The sequence below is a fragment of the Periplaneta americana genome, chromosome 4, assembly GCF_040183065.1.
Source record: "Periplaneta americana isolate PAMFEO1 chromosome 4, P.americana_PAMFEO1_priV1, whole genome shotgun sequence".
NCBI lineage: Eukaryota > Metazoa > Arthropoda > Insecta > Blattodea > Blattidae > Periplaneta > Periplaneta americana.
The window spans coordinates 183,792,352-183,819,771 of record NC_091120.1 but is presented as its reverse complement, the minus strand read 5'-3'; the positions used below and the strand labels follow the sequence as shown (position 1 = coordinate 183,819,771).

The following is a 27,420-nucleotide window of genomic DNA, read 5'->3' as shown; positions in this document are numbered from 1 at the left end:
AAAACCTCAACCAGGTAACTTGTCCCAATTGGAATTCCAACCCGGGTCACCTGGTTTCACGATCAGATGCTCATTGTTATTATATCTGCTGCTATTGTTATTGCTATTATTATTATTATTATTATTATTATTATTATTATTATTATTATTATTATTATTGTTTAGTCCACTGTCCGAAGACAGGTCTGAAACTCAGAAGTGATACCAACATGGCACCATTTATGAGGCAACTTGGCCAGGAGATAATGAAGTAGGATGAACAGTTCCTTTCCCCTTTGTTATTATTATTATTATTATTATTATTATTATTATTATTATTATTATTGTTGCGAGCAGAGCTGTGGATCATGTTCCTGCTGTAAGTACAGTTTCGAGTCCGGCTGTTACTGAGATCGTTGATTCCTTACCTGACGGATTTCAAGTTGTCACTCACAAAAGGCGGAAACGCGAACCTAGGGTTGGGACGCGCAATGCCACAGGTATTGAGATGGCCCCCGAACGAGCGAAAACCAAATCTCTGTTTGTATCGAGATTTGGTCCTAATGTCAACATAAGTAATATTAAGGATTCTCTGACCCAACAATCGACTCTGGCGAATCAAATAAATATCAATTTCCTAAAGGTTACAAAACTAAAAACAAAATTTCAAACATATTCTTCTTTCCACATATTAGTGGAGGAAAGAGATTTTGAAGCTATTAATAATCCGAATGTTTGGCCTGAGGGCTGCTTAATTGCACCGTTCTACGGGAAGCTTAAGCCCGAACAGCATTTTGATTTTGCTACGCCAGTGGTTTCCAATGATACTCAGGGCACTTCCTCCTAGTTATGTTCTTCTATTGTCATGTGTAGTTCTTATAATCACCTTGAGATTTATTACCAAAATGTACGAGGACTTAACACTAAAGTAGATGAAATTTTTCAAAATATAGTATCCAATAATGATGCAATCATCTGTCTCACAGAAACATGGTTATCTGATTCTGTTTTTAGTAGCAATCTATTTCCTCATTCGTATACTGTGTTTCGTGCTGACAGAGTGCGTGATGACACTAATAAATGTAAAGGTGGAGGCGTCTTAATTGCGATAAGCAATCAGATTCCCATTATATGCAGGAGATATGACCTAGAAAAAATTAATGAATGTGTCTGGATTGAAATAAAAATTTCTGATGGTAGTAATTTATTAATTGGTAATCACTATTTCTCTCCTGACACGGATCCCAAAAATTTAAGAAATTATCTTACTTTTCTTGAGAATAATCTTGATTCACATAATTTTAGAATACTTATTCTCGGTGATTTTAATTCTCCTGGTATTGACTGGGCATCTGGTTGTAGTCTTCCTAACATCCATTATTACGCAAAAATTAAGTCTCTTGATCTATTTTCTTCTTCTTGCCTTCTTGTTTTAAATCAGATTAATTTTACTTTGAATAATAAAAATCTTCTTGACCTTGTTTTTACCAATGTTATTAATAGTTCTGTTTACCTAGCTAATCATTCTCTTGTTCGTCAAGACAATTATCATCCTTCTATTTGTGTTAATCTTGAAGTCAATTTATCTCTTCCTTTATATTCTTCTAATCATTCTTATTTTAATTTCTCTCAGGGTGATTATATGAAATTATACACAACTCTTTTTAATCATGATTGGACTAGTCTTTACGAGTCTACTGATGTCAATGAAGCCGTAGTTTCATTAACTCATACAATAAATGACGCGATTGCCGATGCTGTACCTTTATCACGAGTAAAAAAATCTACTTATCCTAAGTGGTTTTCAAACTCACTTCGTTTACTCATAAAGAAAAAAAATAAAGCTCACAAGAATTTTAAAAAATCAAAATCTGATTATCATTATCTTATATTTTCTTCCCTTAGAAAACAAGTAAAAAATAAGATAAATTCTGATAAATTACTCTGGCTCCAATCTATTGATAGAAATTTGAAAAATGAGCCTAAGAAATTTTGGAAGTATGTAGAATCATTTCGTAAATCAAAATCCTTGCCTACTGAGTTAATTATTGATGGGGAGCACATCACTGATCAAACTGAGATCGCAAATGCTTTTGCTGATCAATTTAAATCGGTACAAAAAAAGCTCAATCATATATTTGTTAATGATTCTATCACTACTGACTGCTTATGTTTACCGGTTATTGTGTGTGAAGATGTCTTGAATGTCATTAGGAGGCTTAAGCCCAATAAATCCATGGGAACTGATGGCATACCTAATTTCATTATTAAAGGTTGTTCTCAGATTCTTATTCCTCTATTAACTTTTATTTTTAATCTTAGCCTTAGAACGGGTATTTATCCTTCTTTATGGAAGGAAGCGTCTGTCATTCCGATATTTAAGAATGGCAATAAACATTCTGTTAATAATTACAGACCTATTTCAATACTTAATAACTTTTCAAAAATTTTTGAAAAAATTATTCACAAACATGTTTCATTTTATATTAAATCTAATTTAAATCCTGCTCAACATGGCTTTATTAAAAATAAATCTACAACAACGAATTTGGTCAATTATCTCAATCTTATTATGCCTACAGTTGAATCCCAAGGCCAAATTGATGCCATTTATTTTGATTTCAGTAAAGCATTTGATGTTGTTCCTCATCAAATCTTAATAAGTAAATTAGATCAGTTTGGACTTTCCATTAATTATCTTAGCTAGTTTGAAAACTATTTAACCAACAGACAATCTCGTGTTCGGTTGGGAAACTCTCTCTCTGATCCTTTCACTATTCTTTGTGGTGTTCCACAGGGCTCCACCCTAGGTCCGTTATTATTCCTGCTTTTTATCGATGACATTTGTAAGCCCATCTGTTCCCATTATCTTCTCTTTGCCGATGATTTAAAAATATTTAGAAAAATTAATAGTCTTGCTGATTGTCATTTACTTCAAAATGATATACATGCCATTCAACGTTGGTCTGATTATAACGGTATGAAAATTAATATTTCTAAAACATGCGTTATCTCTTTCTCTAGGAAGACAACTACATTGAAGTTCAACTATTCGCTATCGAATGCCGCCATAATCAGGAAGGACTGTATAAAGGATCTCGGTATATATCTTGATTCTAAATTGTACTTTCATGACCATGTTAATCACTTATTTAATCATTCACTAAGAATGCTTGGTCTCATTAGGTCTATTACTTATTCCTTTTCCTCTCCTGATACACTACTTACATTATATTATGCTTTAGTAAGGTCTAAATTAGAATATGCATCTGTTGCGTGGAACTCTATTACGTCTACTGATTCAGCTAAACTAGAAAATATCCAAAGAAAATTCATTTCTCTTTGTGCGTTCAGATTCGTACCCAACTCCTCTTCTTTAAATTATGAACTGTCTAGTAAATATTTTAACTGTACCAGTCTGTATTCGAGACGTCAGGATATTGATTACACTTTCTTTAATAATGCTATTAATGGTGTAATTGATTGTGATTCTTTTATACATAACACCTATCTTAGAATTCCCGTGAAAGGTTTTCGTGGTCAAAGAATTTTTTTCACTAAATTATTTAAATCCCTTTCTCCAATAGCCAGATGTATTAAAAGTGCCAATTTGCAAGATCTGATTTGATTTTACTTATGCATGATATTCCTTACTTGTTATTTAATATCTTTTATTATTTGTTAGATATTGCCATTTAGTTTGTTGCATTTGGTGAATGGTTAATGTTGACCATTATATTTATTGTATTTCATCTCACTGCCATTTTCTGTCATTCATTCATAATCATTTGTTCTGTCTTGTTTTATTTTTTTTATTTTGTGCTAAACTGTAATTGGCCTTGTGCTGTTGTTTTGCACATTAATATTTGAAATAAATAAATAAATAAATAAAAATTAAATTAAATTACTACAAGATTGAAATACAAAAGTATAACAGCTATTCTGACATAAAATCACACATTTTTCTGATGAGCGAATGTTTTCAGTACTGGTACTGATATGTCTAGTCTGGAAGCAACCTTTGTTGCAAATTCCTGATATGTCGTGGGAAAGTTTGTGATTACAATGAACATGGATTGGACTGTTTGAAACTTAATCTTGATGTCCACATCATGTTCATAGTTGAGAAAACTGATTGTTTCTACTTTTATCCTGGGAACGTGAACTTTGGTTAATAGAACTTCTTCACTAGGCCAGGTGTACAGTCCATGAACTTTAAACTCTGATGGTGATGTATGGAACGCAAAAGTACCTCCTTGTAGTGCAATTGCTATTTTATTCTTGTTTGAACAACACTTTTTTAAATAGTTCAACAATATAGAACCACTATGACTGACCACAGTGCTTTTATATATTTGTGTTATACATCTTTATTACACAACTTTCAACGCTATATCACTTAGGAATACAATATATGGTGATTACTTTCACGTGTTAATATTGAATTAAGTTTATAAGTATCTAGTTGACTTTTTGTTGTCATGTATTCGGTAAAGGTTCTTCTGCCACTGATAATGGTGAAGGAAATTTGGTATAAGGCTTTATGTTCATAATTTCGATGCTTAAAAAAATAATCTTTAATTCAACAAAACATAAAATTTTCTTTTGTTAACTGCACAATAGTAGACTGGAACAGCTTACTTGCGGCAATCTTTCAGGGTGGTCCTCTTAAAATCAATACATTTAAGGAAAGGTTGAGAAAATTAGACTGAAAATGTAATTGGAGGTGCAGTGTAATTATTTAAGTTGTGTCATGTACTTATTTGAATTTATATATAATTAATTAAGTTGATATGTAATAATTAAGTTGATATGTAATAATTAAGTTGATATGTAAAATAATTAAGTCGATATGTAACTAATTAAGATGATATGTAATTTAGTTGATATGTAAATAAATTAAGGTGATATGTAATTAATTAAGATGATATGTAATAATTAAGTTGATATGTAATAATTAAGTTGATATGTAAAATAATTAAGTCGATATGTAACTAATTAAGATGATATGTAATTTAGTTGATATGTAAATAAATTAAGGTGATATGTAATTAATTAAGATGATATGTAATTAGGTTGGTATGTAATTAATTAAGGTGATATGTAATTATTTAAATTGGTAATAGTTGGGTGAAATAGAAGTACATATAAGTTAGATTTGCTTTTGCTTATCGTAGGCGTTACTATGGAATAGTTTTTAATTATAGGTTTATTGCATCTATTATTTATAGATTTACGTTTATTTTATTTTATTTCATTTAGGTTTATTTTATTTTATTTCATGTAATTGTAATTATTGTATATTATATATCACTGCCACCGGGTGTATACCCAATTGTAGTGTTAATAAATACATACATACATACATACATAACACTTGTAACACATTAGGTTTTATAACTTTCTGATCTGACATTTTTCACATTATACCCACAAAGGTTACACTATATAAAACTCATCTTGTTTAGCATGCGTAATAGCTTCCATTGGTTATCTACCCTGTATTCTACTGCCACTACAAACAAATTCTGTTTCTGAATTTAAAACTCTTTATTTAAATCGGAATTAGAAATGAAGCAATGCATTGTATGCATTAAAAGAAAAAAAACTACAAGCAAATTTTTCTCACCATCTATTAGAGAAAAAAATGTATGAACTATTAACAGTTACGTTTGTCACCAATTCTTTATTACAAAATCTTAACGTTATGATATAAAAACTGTTAATGTATCTGATGTTCAGGGACAAAAGTATAAATTCGGGGACTGTCCTCGAGAAATTGGGATGTCTGATAACCTTAGCATATGGGAGAACTCCATGCATTCGTGATCTCTGCATTGGAATGAGATGGTGTGGTCAACATCACACTTCAACTACGGTACCTTTTACCTCCGAAAAAACCCTGTACTGAATTTGGCAGGAGGCTGAGTGGACCCCAGAGCCATTCTGGAAAATTCCCACCACCATCCAGGGTCGAAACCTAGACCCTCCAGTTCATAATCAGTTTAACTACCCAGCTGCCACAGTGTTGAATTTGTAAGATAAAAATCTGGGGTAAACCATTATCCGACTTCAGTCTGATTAACTGAACTTCCATAGCTTCATAACCAAGATTGTATAGTTTAATTGATATATTATACAGTGTGTTTCAAAAATACGGGGCATAATTTCAGGTATGTATTTCCCACATGTAGACAATCAAAATAGTTCATTACAACATGTGTCCGGAAATGCTTCATTTCCGAGTTATGGCCTTCACAACATTGAAATTCACTGGAATGTTTTTCTTTCCGCAGGTCGTTGTCATTACAGAAGATGTTCAAAATGTCCACCTCCTGCTTGAATACAGACCTCACATCAATGTCTCATTGACCTGCGAACACGATTCCAAACTCCAGGAGTATTGCGTATGTCCTCAGAACATGCCACAATTCGATTCCGAAGGGATTCCAAATCAGGCACCGGAGACGAATAAACCAATGATTTTAAATGGCCCCACAAGTAGAAATCGAGAGGGTTCAGATCAGGTGAACGTGGAGGCCAAGCAATTGGGCCACCTCTACCTATCCATCCATCAGGAAACCTTCGATCCAAGTACCGGCGAGCCGTACGACTGAAGTGTACAGGAGCGCCATCATGCAAGAAGTGAATGTGTTGACGATTGATCAGTGGAGTGTCTTCTAAAACATGAGATATGGTCTTTTCCAGGAAGTTTGTGTACGCCTGCTCCGTAAGTCTGTTTACAAGTACATGGGGTCCAACTAATCGATCACCAATGATACCGGCCCACATGTTGAGGGAGAACCGCACCTGGTGATGAGATGGAACAGTTGCACGTGGGTTTTCATACGCCCATACATGCTGATTGTGGAAATTTGTTATGCCATCTCGTGTGAACTGTGCTTCATCTGTAAATAATACTAAGGCAGGAAAGTTCGGATTTACACCACACTGCTGCAAGAACCACTGACAGAACCTAACTCGTGCAGGGTAATCTGCTGGTGACAGGGCCTGTACACGTTGCAAATGATAAGGATACAATTGATACTCTTTCAACAGTCTCCAGACAGTCGTATGAGGAACATTGACTTGCAACGCTACCCTTCATGTGCTGATAGAAGGAGTCATGTTCACAGCCTCCAGAATCTCCTCCTGTACTTCTGGAGTTGTAGATCTTGGTCGTCCCCTTCCCAAACCAGGAGAGTTAGATTTTCCATACTCGCACAGACGGTAGGCCTAATGGAGACGTACAAATGTCTTCCGATCTGGACATTGTCGCTGTGGGTACCTCTCCTAGTATAAACGACGAGCCAGCGCAGCATTGCCGTCCGCCTTACCGTACATGAAGTGTATCTCTGCCAGCTCTTGATTTGAATACATGTCGCACAGTCTAACGCCTGCACAACACTGAATGTAACCTTCGCCTCGGAACGAACTGTCAGAGTGCCCTCTTAATGTCTCCTTTGACGGCAATGACCTGCGGAAAGGAAAACATTCCGGTGAATTTCAATGTTGTGAAGGCCATAACTCGGAAATAAAGCATTTCCGGACACATGTAATGAACTATTTTGATTGTCTACATGTGGGAAAAACATACCTGAAATTATGCCCCGTATTTTTGAAACACCCTGTAGATTTATTAATTTGTCCTACAGAATAATATCTGTATTATTGACAATTAATATTTGAGGAGAAAAATTCGCTCCGGCGCCAGGGATCTCATAGCTGCAGTGCATATGTCTGTACAGATTACTGTGCACTTAACTGCGGAATCCCGGCCAAACAAGTCACTCAGCTGAGTGCGCTCCTAGTATAATGGCAGTTGACATTGGATATATACGTCAACATATATGCCTAACTTGGAGTCAGGCCACAAAGGGAAACACTGAAGGAGGAAGGTTCGGTCCGGTGCTGTGGATTGAATTCGGCGTAGCTCAGTGGTCAGAGCGCTTGGTACATAGTACCAAGGACCCGGGTTCGATCCCCGGTGCCGGAGCGAATTTTTCTCCTCAAATATTAATTGTTAATTGATATAGTTTTACTCTCACACATGTAAATTCTGTGGCTCCAAGGCAAAATGCGATGTCATTGTTTTGGTGTTTTTCAGGAGTGAGCATTTAAAATTTGAATGTCGTATAAAGTGATAGTAGGCCTAATCATGTTTCATAACAACTGGTAAGAGAGAAAAATAACAGAGATATGCATGTTATCTTTTGCCACAATAAAGATAGCATCAGGTTGCACAACATCTCGCAAAATCTCATTTTCGCCAAAAATTGATGTATCACTTTTAGCCTTAGAACCACAGAGTTTATCCGTTTATTATGTTATTCCATAAAACCAGGCTTGCCAGACGTTCTGAATTTCCAAGAATTTTTCTGGGTTTTAATGGAGTGGTCTGTGTCTTGGGTTGCATTATATTTGTCCCGGAATGTGAAAAAGATTGGAAAAAATATAATTTTTGGCTCATTTCTATAAAATTAGTTTTAAAATTCCTTATTAATTTTTTCAAGACCCTGTCAAACCTATGTTCAATGTTGTTGCCATTATATTAAAATGAAAATGATAATACTAATGTATTAGGTTATTCTTTACTCTATTTGGAAGTTGATTTATTATTGATAGGATTTAAACACTGTAGCATGCATTTTTTTTTTGTATAGATCTGACTGTAATATGGCATTAGTTTTCCAGACTTTGTCAATAATTCAAAGGAAATTTCATAATCTAGCAAAATTTAACTTCGCTCTAGAATATGCCATTAGGAAAGTTCAGGATAACAGACAGGGTTTGGAATTGAATGGGTTACATCAGCTTCTTGTCTATGCGGATGAAGTGAATATGTTAGGAGAAAATCCACAAACGATTAGGGAAAACACGGAAATTTTACTTGAATCAAGTAAAGCGATAGGTTTGGAAGTAAATCCCGAAAATACAAAGTACCGGTATATGATTATGTCTCGTGACGAATATTGTACGAAATGGAAATATAAAAATTGGAGATTTATCCTTCAAAGAGGTTGAAAAATTCAAATATCTTGGAGCAACAGTAACAAAAATAAATGACACTCAGAAGGAAATTAAACACAGAATAAATATGGGAAATGCGTGTTATTATTCGGTTGAGAAGCTTTTGTCATCTAGTCTGCTGTCAAAAAATCTGAAAGTTAGAATTTATAAAACAATTATATTACTGATTGTTCTGTATGGTTGTGAAACTTGGACTCTCACTTTGAGAGAGGAACAGAGATTAAGGATATTTGAGAATAAGGTTCTTAGGAAAATATTTGAGGCTAAGAGGGATGAAGTTACAGGAGAATGGAGAAAGTTACACAACGCAGAACTGCATGCATTGTTTTCTTCACACGACATAATTAGGAACATTAAATCCAGACGTTTGAGATGGGCAGGACATGTAGCACGTATGGGCGAATCCAGAAGTGCATATAGAATGTTAATTGGGAGACCGGAGGGAAAAAGATCTTTGGGGAGGCTGAGACATAGATGAGAGGATATTATTAAAATGCATTTGAGGGAGATGGGATATGATGATAGAGAGTGGATTAATCTTGCACAGGATAGGGACTGATGGGGGCTTATGTGAGGACGACAATGAACCTTCGGATTCCTTAAAAGTCATTTGTAAGTAAGTAAGTAAGCAAAAATGTAACAAAATTTTAAGTTTAGGCCCTGTATAATTACTTAAAATACATAAAACGAATAAAATCAGTTGTATTACAAATTGAATTAATTCAAATATGTAGTCACGTTAAAGTACGCATTATCGTCACTTGTCCTGGATTCCTGATGAGAGAGTCTGGCAATTCTGCATACAACTTGCTCAAAACGTAAACTATACATACAAGTCAAAAAACAGTATTTGAAACTTAAGGTTTAGGCATATTTTTTTGCAGTAATAAACAATAAATTGTCAACATTAAGCTTACAATCTGTGTGTGCGTGCGTGTGACGAACCAGTAATCTGTAATATTAGTAAAGGGAACAAATAAAAACTGCAAAACATTATGTATAACTTAATGATAATAATAATAATAATAATAATAATAATAATAATAATAATAATAATAATAATAATAATAATATCAGATGGAAGGCACCTGGGAAGTACATGGTTTAATGATCGGAGCGAGGGGCACCATCCCACGATCAACTGTAAACACTATCAAAACATTTGGAATCCATGACATCATTCCAAAAATAATTACTTCAACCATTAAAGGGTCTGTGGCAATTCTGAAAAATCATTTATACGGAATATCATAATACCCCCCCCCTTTTCTATTCGTTAGTGTGTGATTGTTACAAATATATGTACAAATTTATTATTTCTTAAACTTAAGCTCCTAGTTCACATTTAAATTTGGCTCATCTATCTTACTGTAATCATTACTATTCTTATATGTGTGTTATTCTGTGTTTTTGGCAACCCAGGATGCCTGGGCAGACTATTTCTTGAAATAAATTATATATATATATATATATATATATATATATATATATATATATATATATATATATATAATAATAGGTTGACCGAATTGATTGCAAGGGGTAGTTTGCCCTAAAAATTTCTGGGCAAAATATAAATATTTATAACTGAATGAATGAACAAATAAATAAATAGGCAAATCTATACTAATAATAAATCTGTAGCCAAAATGTTTCTGGTAATTTTCGAGTTTCCAAAAATAATTGGTGTTAACATGTATAATTAACCATCCTGAAACCGAAAGTCGCTTTTTTTTTAATTTTTGTTTGTATGTCTGTCTGGATGTTTGTTACCTTTTCACGCGATAATGGCTGAATCGATTTATATGAAAATTGTAATATAAATTAAGTTCGTTGTACCTTACATTTTAGGACGTATAGCATTCAAAATACCTGATTTAAAAGGGGGGTTATAAGGGGGATTGAATTAAATAAATCGAAATATCTCCCTTATTATTAATTTTCTTGAAAAATGTTACATAACAAAAGTTTCTTTAAAAATGATTTCCGATAAGTTTTACTCTATACAAAATTTTGATAGGACTGATATTTAATTAGATAAATGGGGTTTAAAATTAAGATAACGCCATCTAAGGCACTGTAATGAAATAAAAACAAGTGACTTCGTCTATAAGGGGCCTTGGACAACAACAATCGAAAGCTATTAAACATAGCCTACAGAGAATGTTTCTGTGTTTGTATGAAGTAATATCGGAAGCTAATTAATTACTAAATGATATGTCAATCTTCATTAAACTATGGTTGCATGTAATAACAATATTAAGAAACATGCTAAAGGAATTGTCATTGCACCAAATGATTGCTCTCTGGACCAAAATGATCGCATTTTAATTATTTAAATACAATTTAAATTAAGTAATATATTCAAGATTTATCTTTCTATCAAACACGAATGTTCCCTGGATCAAACGTCCTATTTTAATTATGTAATTACTTTATATTTATTTCTAACGGGTGCAGCGGAGCACACGGGTACGGCTAGTAGATAATAAATAAATAAAAGAATAAATACCGAATGCACATGAAGGGTTCAAACGTAGCAATAAGGTGGCAAATTGCATTATGTATGATAATTGTGTAATAGGTACATTTCATAATATTGTCAATTGTTTAATTACAATAAGGTATCGTAAAAATACACTTCTTTATGCCTGATCTCATAATAACTAGTTTCATTATTAACAGGCTGTACCAAACGTACACAGAGTGTTCATTCAATGCGGTAGGATGACAAATCACATTGCATATGATGGTGTAATACATTTCCCGTCAAGTGTTTAATAATCTCTCCAGCGTTCTTATCTAGAAGCTTTTTAATAGTAACACAGTCGCCCATGTCGCATTCATCGTGTGACGGTGTGAGGTAGCACTGGTAGGCATTGTGCAGAAACAGTTGGAAATTTGTAAGTACTTTAAGACTGTCAAACACATCGCATATACTGTGCATTTTAGTTCCTTACTTATAACTAGCCGTACCCGTGCGCTCCGCTGCACCTGTTAGAAATAAATATAAAGTAATTACATAATTAAAATAGGATGTTTGATCCAGAGAACATTCGTGTTTGATAGAAGGATAAATCGTTTAATATGTTACTTAATTTAAATTGTATTTAAATAATTAAAATGCGATCATTTTGGTCCAGAGAGCACTCAGAAGTTACTGTAATAACATTATAGCATTATGTCCATCTAGAGAAACTACACTTTCCAATGGTGAAATAATAATTAATTATACAAATCGGTTAAATAGCTTTCGATATTACTTCAGACAAACACAGAAACATTCTCTGTAGGCTATGTTTCACAGCTTTCGATTGTTGTTGTCCAAGGCCCCTTATAGACGTAGTCATTTGTTTTCATTTCATTACACCGCCTTAGATGGCATAGTATTTTAATTTTAAAACTCATTTATCTCATTAAATATCAGTCCTATCAAAATTTTGCAAAGAGTAAAACTTATCGAAAATCATTTTTAAAGAAACTTTTGTTATGTAACATATTTCACAAAAATCAATAATAAGCGAGATATTTCGACTTATTTAATTCAGGCTCCCTTATAACCCCCCTATTAAATAACGTATTTTGAATGTCATATAGCCTAAAATCTAAGTTACAATGAACTTAATTTATATTCCACCTTTCATATAAATCGGTTCAGCCATTATCGCGTGAAAAGCTAACAAACATCCAGACAGACAGACATACAAACAAAAATTTCAAAAAAGCGATTTTCGGTTTCAGGATGGTTAATTATATATGTCAGGATCAATTATTTTTGGAAAATCGAAAATTACCAGAAAAATTTCGGCTACAGATTTGTTATTAGTATAGATTTGAAGAGTTTAGATATAAAATGGCCCGAGTTTTTTTTTCTAGGAAACACATTTTTAACATTTTTAATCGCACAATGTACCTCTCAAAATTTTATTAGATGAAGTATCAGTAGCCATAATTTTATATACAGGGTGATTCAGGGCCTCGGCAACAAAGTCTGGGGATCGATAGATTTCGCAATGAGGATCATTTTTCATAAAACAATCCAGGTTCTCTGATGCCTCGTTTAGGAGCTAAATGACATCGAAACAGAGACAGGTTTTAGTGACATAACAATATTTTCCACAGGTGTAGTTCTTCTGTAGAATTACCATATGCAAAAAATAAGCTTATATTGCCAGCGTCATTTTATACGTGTGAAACTACCAGTGGCGTAGCGTTAATGTAAGCTAAAAAGCTCAGCTTGCCCAGTTTATAATAATTTTTATAACAAACCTGCAGTTTATGAACAAAATTATTTATTAATTTTAATACAATTTATATTTAAGTTAGGTGTTAAATATTGTGATGCGGCAGCTAAGGATGATTTGTGATGCAGCAGTAAACATAAAGCCTGCACATACCAGCTTCCAATCCTCTCATTCTTCTGTGTAAACCACCCCGCAGATTTTCCATCTCTTTCTAACAAAACTACCCTGGTCGCAAGGCTCGCAAGAAGCTAGCTTTAACATTGAAAAGAATTTAGCTTCCGAGTTATCCCTTTCGTGAGTTGTGTTTAGTTGAAGTGTTAGTGTGCATTGTGGCTGATATAATTAATAATGAGTGAAATAACAGTTGCTGGCACTAATTTACTTGAATTTTTAGGACAATTCCATTATCAAGACTGACTTATGAACAAAAGTGTAATTTAAAAAGAAACGACCGACTCCCTTGCTGTCAATGAAGGACACAACCAAAACAGACGCATACTTACGTAATTACTAATACTGTATTTATTGACCGTTAATATTGTGATTTCTCTAAATATGACAGAAAGTGAGCTAGTGTTAAATTATACCTATACCTGTCTATTTGTTAGAGATATGTGTAAACCATGAAATCATAATTTACTACGTACTATTTGAGGTGATGCCTTATTGGTATTACTTACGAGGTTCCAACCAATCTTCGACTGTTGACTTGACATTGATTACTATTTATTTTAAGACTATATTTTTGCAGTACGTTTTCTCATATGTACATGGAAGACAATTTGATGTAGCTTTCTCTGCTCAAAATTTTATGCTACACCACTGGAAACTACTCGTACGACACTGCACTGTTGAAACCACTTCTCTTTTCTCTAAACCATGCAGTGCCTAGCTGATGACCTCTGGTCTAAGACATATCAGTTATGAATGGCAAACATAACATAATTAGTCCAAGATGGCGTGTTCGAAATGCAGCTACTTCAGTCAATTGAAACCTGTGGTAAAAATGTGGAGAATCCATGTACTGAATCTTCATTAATGTGGAGCAACTGTTGAAAAATTGTAGTGGAAGTGTCTTTTAATATTTTTTTTTAGATTAGAAGCAAAGTCAGTAATTTTTGTTTTTACTCAGACTTTACAAAATTTTCAATAATTTGAGTTTAATTTTATTGTAATATTTATATGTGTAGTGGTTTCATTTTTGCAGAATAAACGATGGCTCCAAAATACAAGTTGACATACTTCAATGCCAGGGCCTTGGGCGAACCTATTCGCTTTCTTCTGTCCTATGGTGGGGTAGAGTTTGAAGACTGCCGCTTACAGTTTGAGAAATGGCCAGAAGTCAAGCCATGTAAGTTTTTAAAGAGTTTTGGACATTTGTGATGATGGTGATGATGAATATTTGAGGGATAATTTTATGTTAAGAATAATGTAGAATAATATAGTAGGTAACAAAATATTTAACAAATGGGTCTTACAATTGTTTCAATATATGTACGAGGGCTATTCATAAAGTAACTTCCGTTTATTTTTTACAAACCTGTGAATGACATTACAGAATTGGGTTAAAATACGTTTGAAAGTATACACTCTAGTTCATTTTTCCACATAGTTTCCAGTCACATTGAGACACTTGTCGTAGCGTTTGACGAGCTTTGAAATTCCGCAATCATAGAATTCGGCCACCTGCAACTGAAGCCAACCTACGACGCTGGTTTTCAACTCTTCGTCATCGTCAAAGCACTTCGAGCCAAGCCACGTCTTCATGTGCATGAAGAGATGGTAATTGCTAGGCGCCAAATCTGGGCTATAGGGAGGATGATCCAATACTTCCCAGTTGGACTCTTGAGGTTTGGTCACAGTATGACGCACTGTATGCGGCTGGGCGCTGTCATGCAGGAAAATCACCCCAAATCTGAGCTATAGGGAGGATGATCCAATACTTCCCAGTTGGACTCTTGAGGTTTGGTCACAGTATGACGCACTGTATGCGGCTGGGCGTTGTCATGCAGGAAAATCACCCCAAATCTGGGCTATAGGGAGGATGATCCAATACTTCCCAGTTGGACTCTTGAGGCTTGGTCACAGTATGACGCACTGTATGCGGCTGGGCGTTGTCATGCAGGAAAATCACCCCAAATCTGGGCTATAGGGAGGATGATCCAATACTTCCCAGTTGGACTCTTGAGGTTTGGTCACAGTATGACGCAAAGTATGCGGCTGGGCGTTGTCATGCAGGAAAATCACCCCAGAGCTCACCATGCCACGACGTTTGTTTTGAATGGCCCTTTTCAAGTTTGTTAGTGTGTTACAGTAACGCTCAGCGTTAATTGTGGCATTCCTCTCCAAGAACTCCACTAGCAAAATTCCTTTTCTATCCCAGAAGACAGTTGCCATAAGTTTCCTCGTGGAAAGTGTTTGACGACACTTTCTGGGTTTTTTCGGGGAGTATGGCCTCACTGCATTGATTGAAGCTTTGTTTCTGCATTCACATACCGCACCCAAGTCTCATCTCCTGTCACAATCTGATCGAGAAAGGCATCACCTTCTCTTTCATAATGCTCAAGAAAGGACAGTGCTGCTCCCATCCACTGAGCCTTTTGTTCCTCAGAAAGGAGTTTAGGCACCCATCTGGCAAAAATTTTCGGTAGCCCAAATCTTCGGTAATCACTTTGTACCGAAGAGTATGACTAATCTGTGGAAAATCCTCACTAAGCTCCGACATGGTGAACCTGCGGTTTGGTCTAACCCTTTCGTCAACCAAACGAATCAGATCTGCATTCACGATACTCAGTCGACCACTTCTCTCTTCATCATGGACATTGATTCGCCCATTTTTGAACATACGGCACCATTGTCTTACACCACCTTCACTCATTACGTCTGGCCCATAAACTTCACGAAGTTGGCGATGGATTTCACTAGCTTTACAGTTTTTGGCCACAAGAAATCTTATTACAGAACATACCTCACACCTGGCGGGACTTGCGATTGCAGCACACATTTTGACAGCACGTGGCTCAGAGAAGAACAAAGACACGACCTTGACTCTGAAGCTGCTCGACGCGTACTGCTTCAAGGTACACTCCACCGCAAGAGTGGCGCCACTGTCTCTGTTGTTATGCACGCTGTACGAAAACGGAAGTTACTTTATGAATAGCCCTCGTATTATGTATGTTCTATAATTTTGAGAGCACGTTTAAGTATGTTTATAAATGTTTAACATATATTATGTTTTAATGTGTGTTTCATTAATGACAATCATAAGTTAAGCCGCGAAAAAATATAATGTTTTATGATCACTTATGACGTGAAATATTAAACTGGAACCCTGTAAGGGCTGCCCGACCTTACACTTTCAAATCCAAAGTGAAACATCTTATTTTAGGACGCACAGTGTCCCAGGATATATATTGAAATTCACAATTGTAACTAGTTCATAAAGTAATCATGTAATTTAATTTGTCATCTAGTTTAAGTAAGTATTTAAGTTCGATAATTCTCTGGCTTATGCAAATATTTTTCTGTTTCGATTTTGTCGTAGTTATACCTTTTTTTATTTTATTGGGTTTTTTACGACGCTGTATCAACATCTCAGGTTATTTAGCGTCTGAATGAAATGAAGGTGATAATGCCGGTGAAATGAGTCCGGGGTCCAGCACCGAAAGTTACCCAGCATTTGCTCATATTGGGTTGAGGGAAAACCCCGGAAAAAACCTCAACCAGGTAACTTGCCCCAACCGGGATTCAAACCCGGGCCACCTTGTTTCGCGGCCAGACGCGCTGACCGTTACTCCACAGGTGTGGACTCGTAGTTATACCACAGTCTAGTATATACAGTCACGAAGTTTGAGTTGTGAGAGTATTAGGAACAATAGACTGTCCCGGTACTATTTCGCATTGTCTGTAATGAGGCGATATTAGTGATCCTATTGGTTAGCAACTATCTATGGATGCATATTTGCTACCAATTGAGAGCTTCGTGACTGTATATACTAGACTGTGGTTATACCCTTGACTTCCTGTTGTACTAACAATACTAGGTGTTCATTTCAAAGTGTGTCATGACGTCACTGTTGTTGGGTCACCGATTTGAAGCGAGTTTCAGCTTATATGTTAGAGAAGTTGCCTATTATTTAAGGCGTTCTTTAATCTGAACTTGAGAACGTGTACGGTATAAATTGAACGTCGTAGCAACAGATGGCGGTCTGTACGGTCTGTGTGCTACCATAACCTCTTTCGAACTGTGTTTTGCGGCGGCAAGTCGTACGCAGGGTATTTGTTATCATCGGTTGCATACGGTAACATTCCACAACACAAATCAAATGCTCCGTGTCCATGTTGACCGCCGAAGTTAATGTCAACAAATACGTGAGTAATCGTCTTAACCCTCTCCCCATATCCCGACAGTACGTATTTCCAAACAGTTCACATTCCTGCCACTACCGGCGTTACCATACGTATCGGTACGTACTCTTCAGAATGAACGCCGTACTTGCTAGGCAACTTCTCTGCCTCATAGGTTATACACTTCTGCGGAAGTGTAGGAAGATTGAATTCTCTAGGCTCATCGGCTAGCCACATGACGGCATACAGCGAGCCATGACACACTTTGAACTGAACACCCAGTATATTATCATGTATTTCCTTTTTATCCCCTGGCTGAGTGGAAGAGAAAGTCTCACGGCCTTAACTCTGCCAGAAAAAATAATTTGATAATTTATTCTTGTCAAGTTGGTCAAATACAGTTGGAAAATCCAGTTTCTTGGTTAGGAGTCCATTTTCACTACTGAACCATTGTTCATTCCAACGTTTTTATCTCCCTCAGCAGCACTTTTCTAATATAAGCAGCAGGATACCCAATATAAGCATATTCTGAGGAGCTGTTCTGGCCAGTCAGATCTTTCATTTCCCAGTACCAGAATGACCACTGACTCAGATTAGGCAGATACACTTGCAATATCACATAATTAGGGATTTTATTTGTCTCTGATCTTTCTCATAAAAATTAAAATCAAATTCTCAGAAAATATTTCCAATATTCTGAAGTAATGACATTCATTGAACATTATTTTGTTGCAGCAACTCCTTTTGGCAAGGCCCCTGTACTCGATGTTGATGGCAAGCAGGCTCACCAATCAGTTGCTATTTGCCGCTACCTCGCCAATCAATTTAGACTGGCTGGCAGCAATGACTGGGAGGCACTGGAAGTTGACGCTATTGTTGATACCATCTCGGATATGAGACAGCGTAAGAATATTTTTGTTGTTCTGTACATGAGAGCTAAAGTTTCTTAAGTCAATTTTTTCTTTCTTTCTTCTCTTTCTCTCCCACCAAAAATGAGATTGACAGGTTTGTGGTGTTCTTAAGGTGGTACAACCATCTTTGAACACTTTAAACAAGGACAAAATGAATGTATATATCAATATTAACAGTGATTCAAAAACTGTTGTCGAAAATGGCCATAAAGTCATTTAAATATGCTCTCCTGCATACATGGTTTGTATGTCTAAAATCAGTGGCGGCTCCTGCATATTTCTTAAGAGGAGGAAATAAGTTAACAGCACGAAATGACACCTTCTTGAATGAAACATGCTACAAATTAGCCTACATGCATACATGTAAGACCAGGTAGTGCTGGGGTTGGCCTTCCCTTCTGTATAGCAATAATCTGTTCTTGTAAACTGAGTTTCCTAAATTGTCCAAAATATATTATTTTTTCACTTCCATTCATTGTTGAATAATTGCACAAGTTAAAAATTACAAGGAAATTCACAACCTCGTAGCATTTTTCGAGCACACTACGGCATCACACGTGTTGGAAGAGACTAGCTACTAACTCATAACCAGAACCGTTTTACGGAAATGGAAATGGGAACGGGAAATAATCTGAGGAAAGCGAGAACACTGCACCCACCCACGTGGTCTGTGTTGCCACATGTACATTTTACAAGTTCAGTATCACATGCTTTTGAAGAATGTCGGTTCAAAGCTGCCGGTGGCTGATTAATTTTTTATGTTAAAAATGATGTAGTTTGGAGTACTACCTTCAGTTTCAAATATATTTGTACAAAACTGACAACTTGGCTGTTGCCCTGTCTAGTAAACAATGAATAGAAGTAAATTTCAGGGGCCAACTACGTAAAACTACTTCCTCTTTGTTTTACATTAACCCGACTTTAACTTTCAAATATCCACGAAAGTTTCAAACCATGAATAGTAGCCTATATAAAGTGCAATGAATAATATTTTTGATTTATAATTAAAAAAAAAAAGTTTACATGGTGTCTTTCATAGCGTTGCATTAAAACTGCTTTTGTTGTGTCTCCTCCTAGATGTGTTATAGTCCGGTTGAATGCAACATCGTTAGGTGGCAGCGGTAGCGAGCTTGCTGCACGACCAGTCGGTTTCTATTTCCCGCCCATGGCTGATTCAGAGGAGGATCTCCTCCCTCTCCGTTCATTTACTTGCTTTAAAACTCTGCTTCTTTCTCTGGCCGTTAGTGCGCTGTTGTCTATGTGTGTTAACTGCAGTAGAGGAGGAATGGAGTGCCTTTCCTCTACACAGACAATCTCGCATCTTTCTCACAGTTTTCTACAGCACATGAGCGCGCGACGTTTAAAACTCGATCAACCTAGTTTTTCTTATAGCTGTGAACTTAAAAATTATCGAATCTTCCTCGAATTTCAAGGCACATATTTTATTTGGTATTTACTTTCAAAAGAAGAAAATGTGAGGAGGACGTTCCTCCTTTCCCTCCCCCGAGGAACCGCCACTGTCTAAAATGCAGGTAGTAGGCCGTTGATGATACAGAGGAGGAGAGTTAAAACTGTGCTATCAGTATCTGTTTTCATACACTTGTTTATGCACTTACAGTTACCATAAATTTTGTTTCAGAAATTGCCAGTTATCATTATGAAAAGGATGAAGCAGCCAAAGAAAAGAAATGGGGACCACTGAAGGATGAAACTGTGCCTTATTACCTGGGCAAGTTCGATGAAGTCGTGAAGAAGAATGGAGGATATTTTGTTGGTGGGAAGGTAAATATTAAATAACTATTTTCTTGACGTATTGCTGCATTCAGCTTCACTACTTTTTGGACTAGGCTTGGATTGAAGGCTTTTGTTAATTAATAATATGTAGACATCATTTATCACTGTCTCATCATTGGATTTTGTGCATACCGGTATGTGTCCACCTGAACAAAATACGAAATGACTAAATACAGAAGCAGAAATGAGGTTACAACTTACCGCCATAGGACCATAATAGGACTTTTTTTTAACTTCCAGATGTTTATCTAAAAACAACACATATACAAAAATACAATTTTGAATAAACGTTTCTTCATTTGAAATGAAAAACAATAGCATTCGTTGTTTTTATTTAGTGTAGGTTATCAAGGTCATTTTGAAGTCAACTTTGTTCTTATTAGACTTCAAATAACACTAAAATAATTTAGAATTCTGCTTCTCTAAGGCAAAATGGCAGTTGAAATTCGACATATACGTCAACATATATGCCTAACTTGGAGTCAGGCCACAAAGGGAAACATTGAAGGAGGAAGGTTCGATCCGGTGCTGTGGATTGAATTCGGCGTAGCTTAGTGGTCAGAGCGCTTGGTACGTAGAACCAAGGACCCGGGTTCGATCCCCGGTGCCGGAGCTGCAGTGCATATGTCTGTACAGATTACTGTGCATTAACTGCGGAATCCCGGCCAAACAAGTCACTCAGCTGAGTGTGCTCCTAGTATAATGGCAGTTGATATTGGACATATACGTCAACATATATGCCTAACTTGGAGTCAGGCCACAAAGGGAAACATTGAAGGAGAAGAGTTCCATCCGGTGCTGTGGATTGAATTCGGCGTAGCTTAGTGGTCAGAGCGCTTGGTACGTAGAACCAAGGACCCGGGTTCGATCCCCGTTGCCGGAGCGAATTTTTCTCCTCAAATATGAATTGTCAATATTACAGATATTATTCTGTTTGACAAATTAATAAATCTAAAATATTCTCATAGCCGCAGTGCATATGTCTGTACAGATTACTGTGCATTAACTGCGGAATCCCGGCCAAACAAGTCACTCAGCTGAGTGTGCTCCTAGTATAATGGCAGTTGATATTGGACATATACGTCAACATATATGCCTAACTTGGAGTCAGGCCACAAAGGGAAACATTGAAGGAGAAGAGTTCCATCCGGTGCTGTGGATTGAATTCGGCGTAGCTTAGTGGTCAGAGCGCTTGGTACGTAGAACCAAGGACCCGGGTTCGATCCCCGGTGCCGGAGCGAATTTTTCTCCTCAAATATGAATTGTCAATATTACAGATATTATTCTGTATGACAAATTAATAAATCTAAAATATTCTCATAGCCGCAGTGCATATGTCTGTACAGATTACTGTGCATTAACTGCGGAATCCCGGCCAAACAAGTCACTCAGCTGAGTGTGCTCCTAGTATAATGGCAGTTGATATTGGACATATACGTCAACATATATGCCTAACTTGGAGTCAGGCCACAAAGGGAAACATTGAAGGAGGAGAGTTCGATCCGGTGCTGTGGATTGAATTCGGCGTAGCTTAGTGGTCAGAGCGCTTGGTACGTAGAACCAAGGACCCGGGTTCGATCCCCGGTGCCGGAGCGAATTTTTCTCCTCAAATATGAATTGTCAATATTACAGATATTATTCTGTATGACAAATTAATAAATCTAAAATATTCTCATAGCTGCAGTGCATATGTCTGTACAGATTACTGTGCATTAACTGCGGAATCCCGGCCAAACAAGTCACTCAGCTGAGTGTGCTCCTAGTATAATGGCAGTTGATATTGGACATATACGTCAACATATATGCCTAACTTGGAGTCAGGCCACAAAGGGAAACATTGAAGGAGAAGAGTTCCATCCGGTGCTGTGGATTGAATTCGGCGTAGCTAGTGGTCAGAGCGCTTGGTACGTAGAGCCAAGGACCCGGGTTCGATCCCCGGCGCCGGAGCGAATTTTTCTCCTCAAATATGAATTGTCAATATTACAGATATTATTCTGTATGACAAATTAATAAATCTATAATATTCTCATAGCTGCAGTGCATATGTCTGTACAGATTACTGTGCACTTAACTGCGGAATCCCGGCCAAACAAGTCACTCAGCTGAGTGCGCTCCTAGTATAATGGCAGTTGACATTGGACATATACGTCAATATATATGCCTAACTTGGAGTCAGGCCACAAAGGGAAACATTGAAGGAGAAGAGTTCCATCCGGTGCTGTGGATTGAATTCGGCGTAGCTTAGTGGTCAGAGCACTTGGTACGTAGAACCAAGGACCCGGGTTCGATCCCCGGCGCCGAAGCGAATTTTTCTCCTCAAATATGAATTGTCAATATTACAGATATTATTCTGTATGACAAATTAATAAATCTATAATATTCTCATAGCTGCAGTGCATATGTCTGTACAGATTACTGTGCACTTAACTGCGGAATCCTGGCCAAACAAGTCACTCAGCTGAGTGCGCTCCTAGTATAATGGCAGTTGACATTGGACATATACGTCAACATATATGCCTAACTTGGAGTCAGGCCACAAAGGGAAACATTGAAGGAGGAAGGTTCGATCCGGTGCTGTGGATTGAATTCGGCGTAGCTTAGTGGTCAGAGCACTTGGTACATAGAACCAAGGAGCTGGTTTCGATCCCCGGCGCTGGAGCGAATTTTTCTCCTCAAATATTAATTATCAATATTACAGATATTATTCTGTATGACAAATTAATAAATCTATAATAAAATATGATATATCGTTTCTTGCCGGTTTCTGTGAGCGAACATTTAAAGTTTGAACAGCTGTATAAAATCATAGTAATCACTGAGATTCGGATAAAGTAGTTGTATTAGGATAGGCATCAGCAGGTAGAGTTTTATCAAGTGGAAGGGGGTAGTGTTTACTTAGTCTGAAGTAAATCAAGGCAAGTAAACGCTACCCCCTTCCACTAGCTAAAACTCTACCTGCTGGGAAGAGTGCTCACCACTCCCTAGCTAAAACATCAGTGAATGTTAATTGATAAAAGAGTTCTATTCAGTCAATACTTAACATATGAAGAGCACAGGAAAAGAACGTGCTTTGTCCACTTTTTTTCAAAAATGAGTTATGCATGCTATGAGATGCAGGATTCCATGTAGTTTAAAGTTATTAATCGACCAGTGTGATAATGTGAATAGTCGAAGTGCTACAAGAGATTTTAGATTTTGAAACTTATGAAAAGAATGAAACATTCGTTTATGGAATGTAATAAAATATAGGACTAACTAATACAAAAGCAGTAGCAGAACTTCCAATGGGTTGGGTGCGGATCATGGTACAAGCTCGAAGTAAGCCTACGCCTTTTGATGTTGTGGTGTTCAATCGAGGTATGATGGGAAGTTGGGAGTCATTTCTGCAGAAGAAATATTTGAGGAAATATTTATTTCTTACAAGGCCCATCAGAGGGGTAATCATCACAAAAGAACACCCTCACCTCATTCAACATCGTGATATGTGTAATGGAACTAGGATTTCATCGGTGGTGAGAGCTTCACTGCGATTTCGAGAGCAGCAATCTGAAGAATACCCATGTCCTGCTTACAGAGGCAAAACACAAATTATTTTGAATAACTTATTTTATATCCGCTAATAATTTAAATATCGGTAACATTATTTCTAACAAAGAAACTTCTCTGGTAATATCGAAGGAAAAGTATTAGGACCTCTAGATTTTGAAGGAATTTCGTGGACACGAAGATAGAGTGTTTTACTCAAACCTTCCACACTAGACTGGGCTGTGCATTTTGGGTCAAAAGTGATTTTTATTTTTATTAGGTCCTGTGCAGTTTGGAACAAAAGTGATCATTGTTATTATTGTTATTATTATTATTATTATTATTATTATTATTATTATTATTATTATTATTATTATTAGGCTCTGTGCATTTTGAGTCAAAAGTGAGCATTATTATTATTATTATTATTATTATTATTATTATTATTATTATTTCCTGTGCATTTTGGGACAAAATTGCACAAAACTGATCTTTATTATTATTATTATTATTATTATTATTATTATTATTATTATTATTATTATTATTAGGCTTTGTGAATTTTGGGACAAAAGTGATTTTTATTATTATTAGTTCATGTGTATTTTGAGCCAAAAGTGATCTTTATTATTATTATACCTTGTGTGTTTTGGGACAGAATTGATCTTATTTTATTCTTATGAGGCCCTGCGCATTTTGTGACAAAAGTGATCTTTATTATTATTATTATTATTATTATTATTATTATTATTATTATTATTATTATTATTATGCCCCACTCCACTTCATTACAGAAAAAGTTAAAAAAGGAAAGAGAAAATGTTTAACATTATGTTATCATTTAAAGGTTTGTCAATCCCGTGATTTTGAAATTCTGAATGTTAATTCAAAATTTCTATACACACAATACGCACAAACAGACATACAAACACGTTTCCGGAAGAAAACAGCTTTACTTGTAATATTTAATCTAAAATTAATTCTTCCGTACATAAGAAGCACGTTTTTTTTCCCTGTAACTTATGACATTACTTTACGTAAATGTCAATAAAACTACAATTTTAAAAAATAAGGATGCAAACTTAAATTCAAATTCATTCAGATAACCTGTTCTTTCATACTGACTTAAGTGTTCATTAATATCTCCGTTAGTATCCATGGAATTCGGTTTCAAACTTTGAAATAGCTCTCCTGAAAAATTTGATAAAGTGGACAAAGCACGTTCTTTTCCTGTGCTCTTCATATGTTAAGTATTGATAAAAGAGTTCTATCCAGTCAATACTTAACATATGTTAAGTATTGACTGAATAGAACTCTTTTATCAATTAATATTGTACTTAACGGAACCAATATGCCTTAAAAAAAATGCCTTTAAAATCAGTGAATGGGCAGTACAGCCGATAGGAACTGAATATATATTAATGTTTATAAATAAAACGCACATACCAAGGATGGCTATCCTGATACAGCTACTTTATCCGAACCTTAGTAATCACTGATCACATTTCATAGTGACAGAGAGTTATATCTTCTAATCAGATCATTCATTAAAATTAAAATTTAAACTTGATGGAATTTACGAAAGCTTAAACATTTTCAATCATATTTTCTCAAAACTAGCTAAAGTGCTCTTATATCCCTTTGCTTCTAACTCTTTCAATTGTTTAGATTTGTACGGTACAGAATGACTGATACGAAAAGACCAGCACTGTAAATCACAGCCCCCATTTCTCGACATTGGAGGGAAATTTCGAAGCATTTCGGTTCGCGAACCACTAAATGTCAATCCATGATTTACAACATGTGTTCAAACTAGCTGTCAATAATCGTTTCTTCAGTTTTGTCTGGTCTTGAGTTGAGAAATACATATAAACCTTATAAACGTCAAGAAATAAAGTGGGAAGAGGTGGCTTTTACAGACAAACTATTTTTATACCAAGGTTACTTTGAGACTTGTGCCTCGAATTACAAGCTTGGTTCACATGTATTGAAAATTTCGTGACAAAAATAAAATAAAATAAGTGGTCTACAGATAACCTGCAAACTGGATAATTGAGAAGCAAATCTAATGCAAATCTAGTCTTTCAGGTAATGCTCCCTGTAAAGCAGATTTGAATAATTCCAAGGGAAAAATTGTTCCGGGGCCGGGTATCGATCCCGGGACCTCTGGTTGAACATACCAGCGCTCTTACCAACTGAGCTACCCGAACTCCACCCGACACTGTCTCAACTTTTCCCTTTATATCCACATAACTCACGTGGGCTGACGAAATGCCAGAGACCCACATCGAGTGCACACAATCTCTGTGTGACTTGGAATTGTGGTTTTCTGTTAACGTACACAGTAACGTATATATTATGCAAATCTAGTCTTTCAGGTAATGCTCCCTGTAAAGCAGATTTGATTTAATTGAGAGTTTGCTGTTGTTTGTTATCGCTTTTACTTTAAAATTGTCAGTGGTCTATGTTCGGAAATATATTTAAAGGAAGAGAATTTTAATATAATTCTGTATTTTCTGTGCAGTTGTCATGGGCAGATTTGTTCTTCGTTGCACAACTCGACTATCTGAGCCACATGATGAAGGAGAAGGACATTTCAGCAAAATACCAGCACCTGAAAGCTCTGAGGCAGAAGGTCGAATCGCTGCCAGCCATTAAAGCTTGGATGGAGAAACGCCCAGTCACCGACTACTGAGGGACAAGAACAGCACAAGTTGCGACAGAAAAATGATTCACGTTATGCATCACTTGATCTGTTGTTATTTTTATTAAATCTCTAAATTACAGTAAACCTATTGTACAGTGTGTACATTTGGGTTTTAATTTATACAACATGATTATTTTTCTTTTTCTTTTCCTTCCTCTATTGGCTTCACAACCCAGGGTGAGTTCTGGCTTTTTCAACAATTTTATTTCACTCTGATCTCTCTCTGGCTAACCAGCGAATAGAGATTATAAAGAGTGGACACTCCGCGTCGGTGCCTTTGATGTAGACGGACTGATTTCAATGACCTTCAAGCCAGCTAAAGCGTAAGATTCTGCTTTCTCCCTAGAGTTGGCGCTGACATCACACCAGCTAGCAGTCGACACAGCGGAAATATAACACATATAATTAATACATCTAGGTACATTATGTACTCAAATAAAATAAATTGGATCCATAAAATAATAAATCCGTCATTAACTTTATAATGAGAGTTGAGATGTTGACCCCAACAACAATTAAAATATGTAATGATTTCATAGCACTGAAATTGAAAAAAAAAAACTCTTACGAGAAGTAAAACCATATAGGCTACCTATATTATATTATATACAAATATTAAACGAATTCGATACTTAATTTTATAATGTATTATATTATTTTATAATATAATGCATTATATCTGAAATATAAAATGTTATTATTACAACTAGTTTGTCACTGAGAAATAAGGAAAAGCTGTTAACTTGAATTTATTTGAAGCAAAGCGTTCTCGATTATGCAATAAAGTAGGCGATGTTTGGATCCTGTGTCTCAACTCTATTCTCAATTATTATCTTAGCATATGCTCGATTACACTACCTCTAGCGCTTGAAAGTGGAACTAA

The 27,420-nt window shown here is 35.9% G+C and overlaps 1 protein-coding gene and 1 non-coding gene across 2 annotated transcripts in view; both read left to right on the top strand.

The window, feature by feature from the left end:
- The first annotated feature begins 7,902 nt into the window (after positions 1 to 7,902).
- Positions 7,903 to 7,975, top strand: TRNAM-CAU (transfer RNA methionine (anticodon CAU)). The gene has a single exon. It is a non-coding gene; the product is annotated as a tRNA-Met (tRNA).
- A 3,800-nt stretch (positions 7,976 to 11,775) lies between these two features.
- LOC138698980 (glutathione S-transferase-like) overlaps positions 11,776 to 27,420 on the top strand; it is a 37,423-nt gene continuing 21,778 nt past the window's right edge. Inside the window, exons 1-5 of the mRNA XM_069825167.1 lie at positions 11,776 to 11,912; positions 14,461 to 14,604; positions 18,336 to 18,503; positions 20,151 to 20,293; positions 26,355 to 26,522. Coding sequence (XP_069681268.1) covers positions 14,469 to 14,604; positions 18,336 to 18,503; positions 20,151 to 20,293; positions 26,355 to 26,522 — 615 coding nt within the window. The 5' untranslated portion in view covers positions 11,776 to 11,912; positions 14,461 to 14,468. The remainder of the gene's footprint in view (positions 11,913 to 14,460; positions 14,605 to 18,335; positions 18,504 to 20,150; positions 20,294 to 26,354; positions 26,523 to 27,420) is intronic.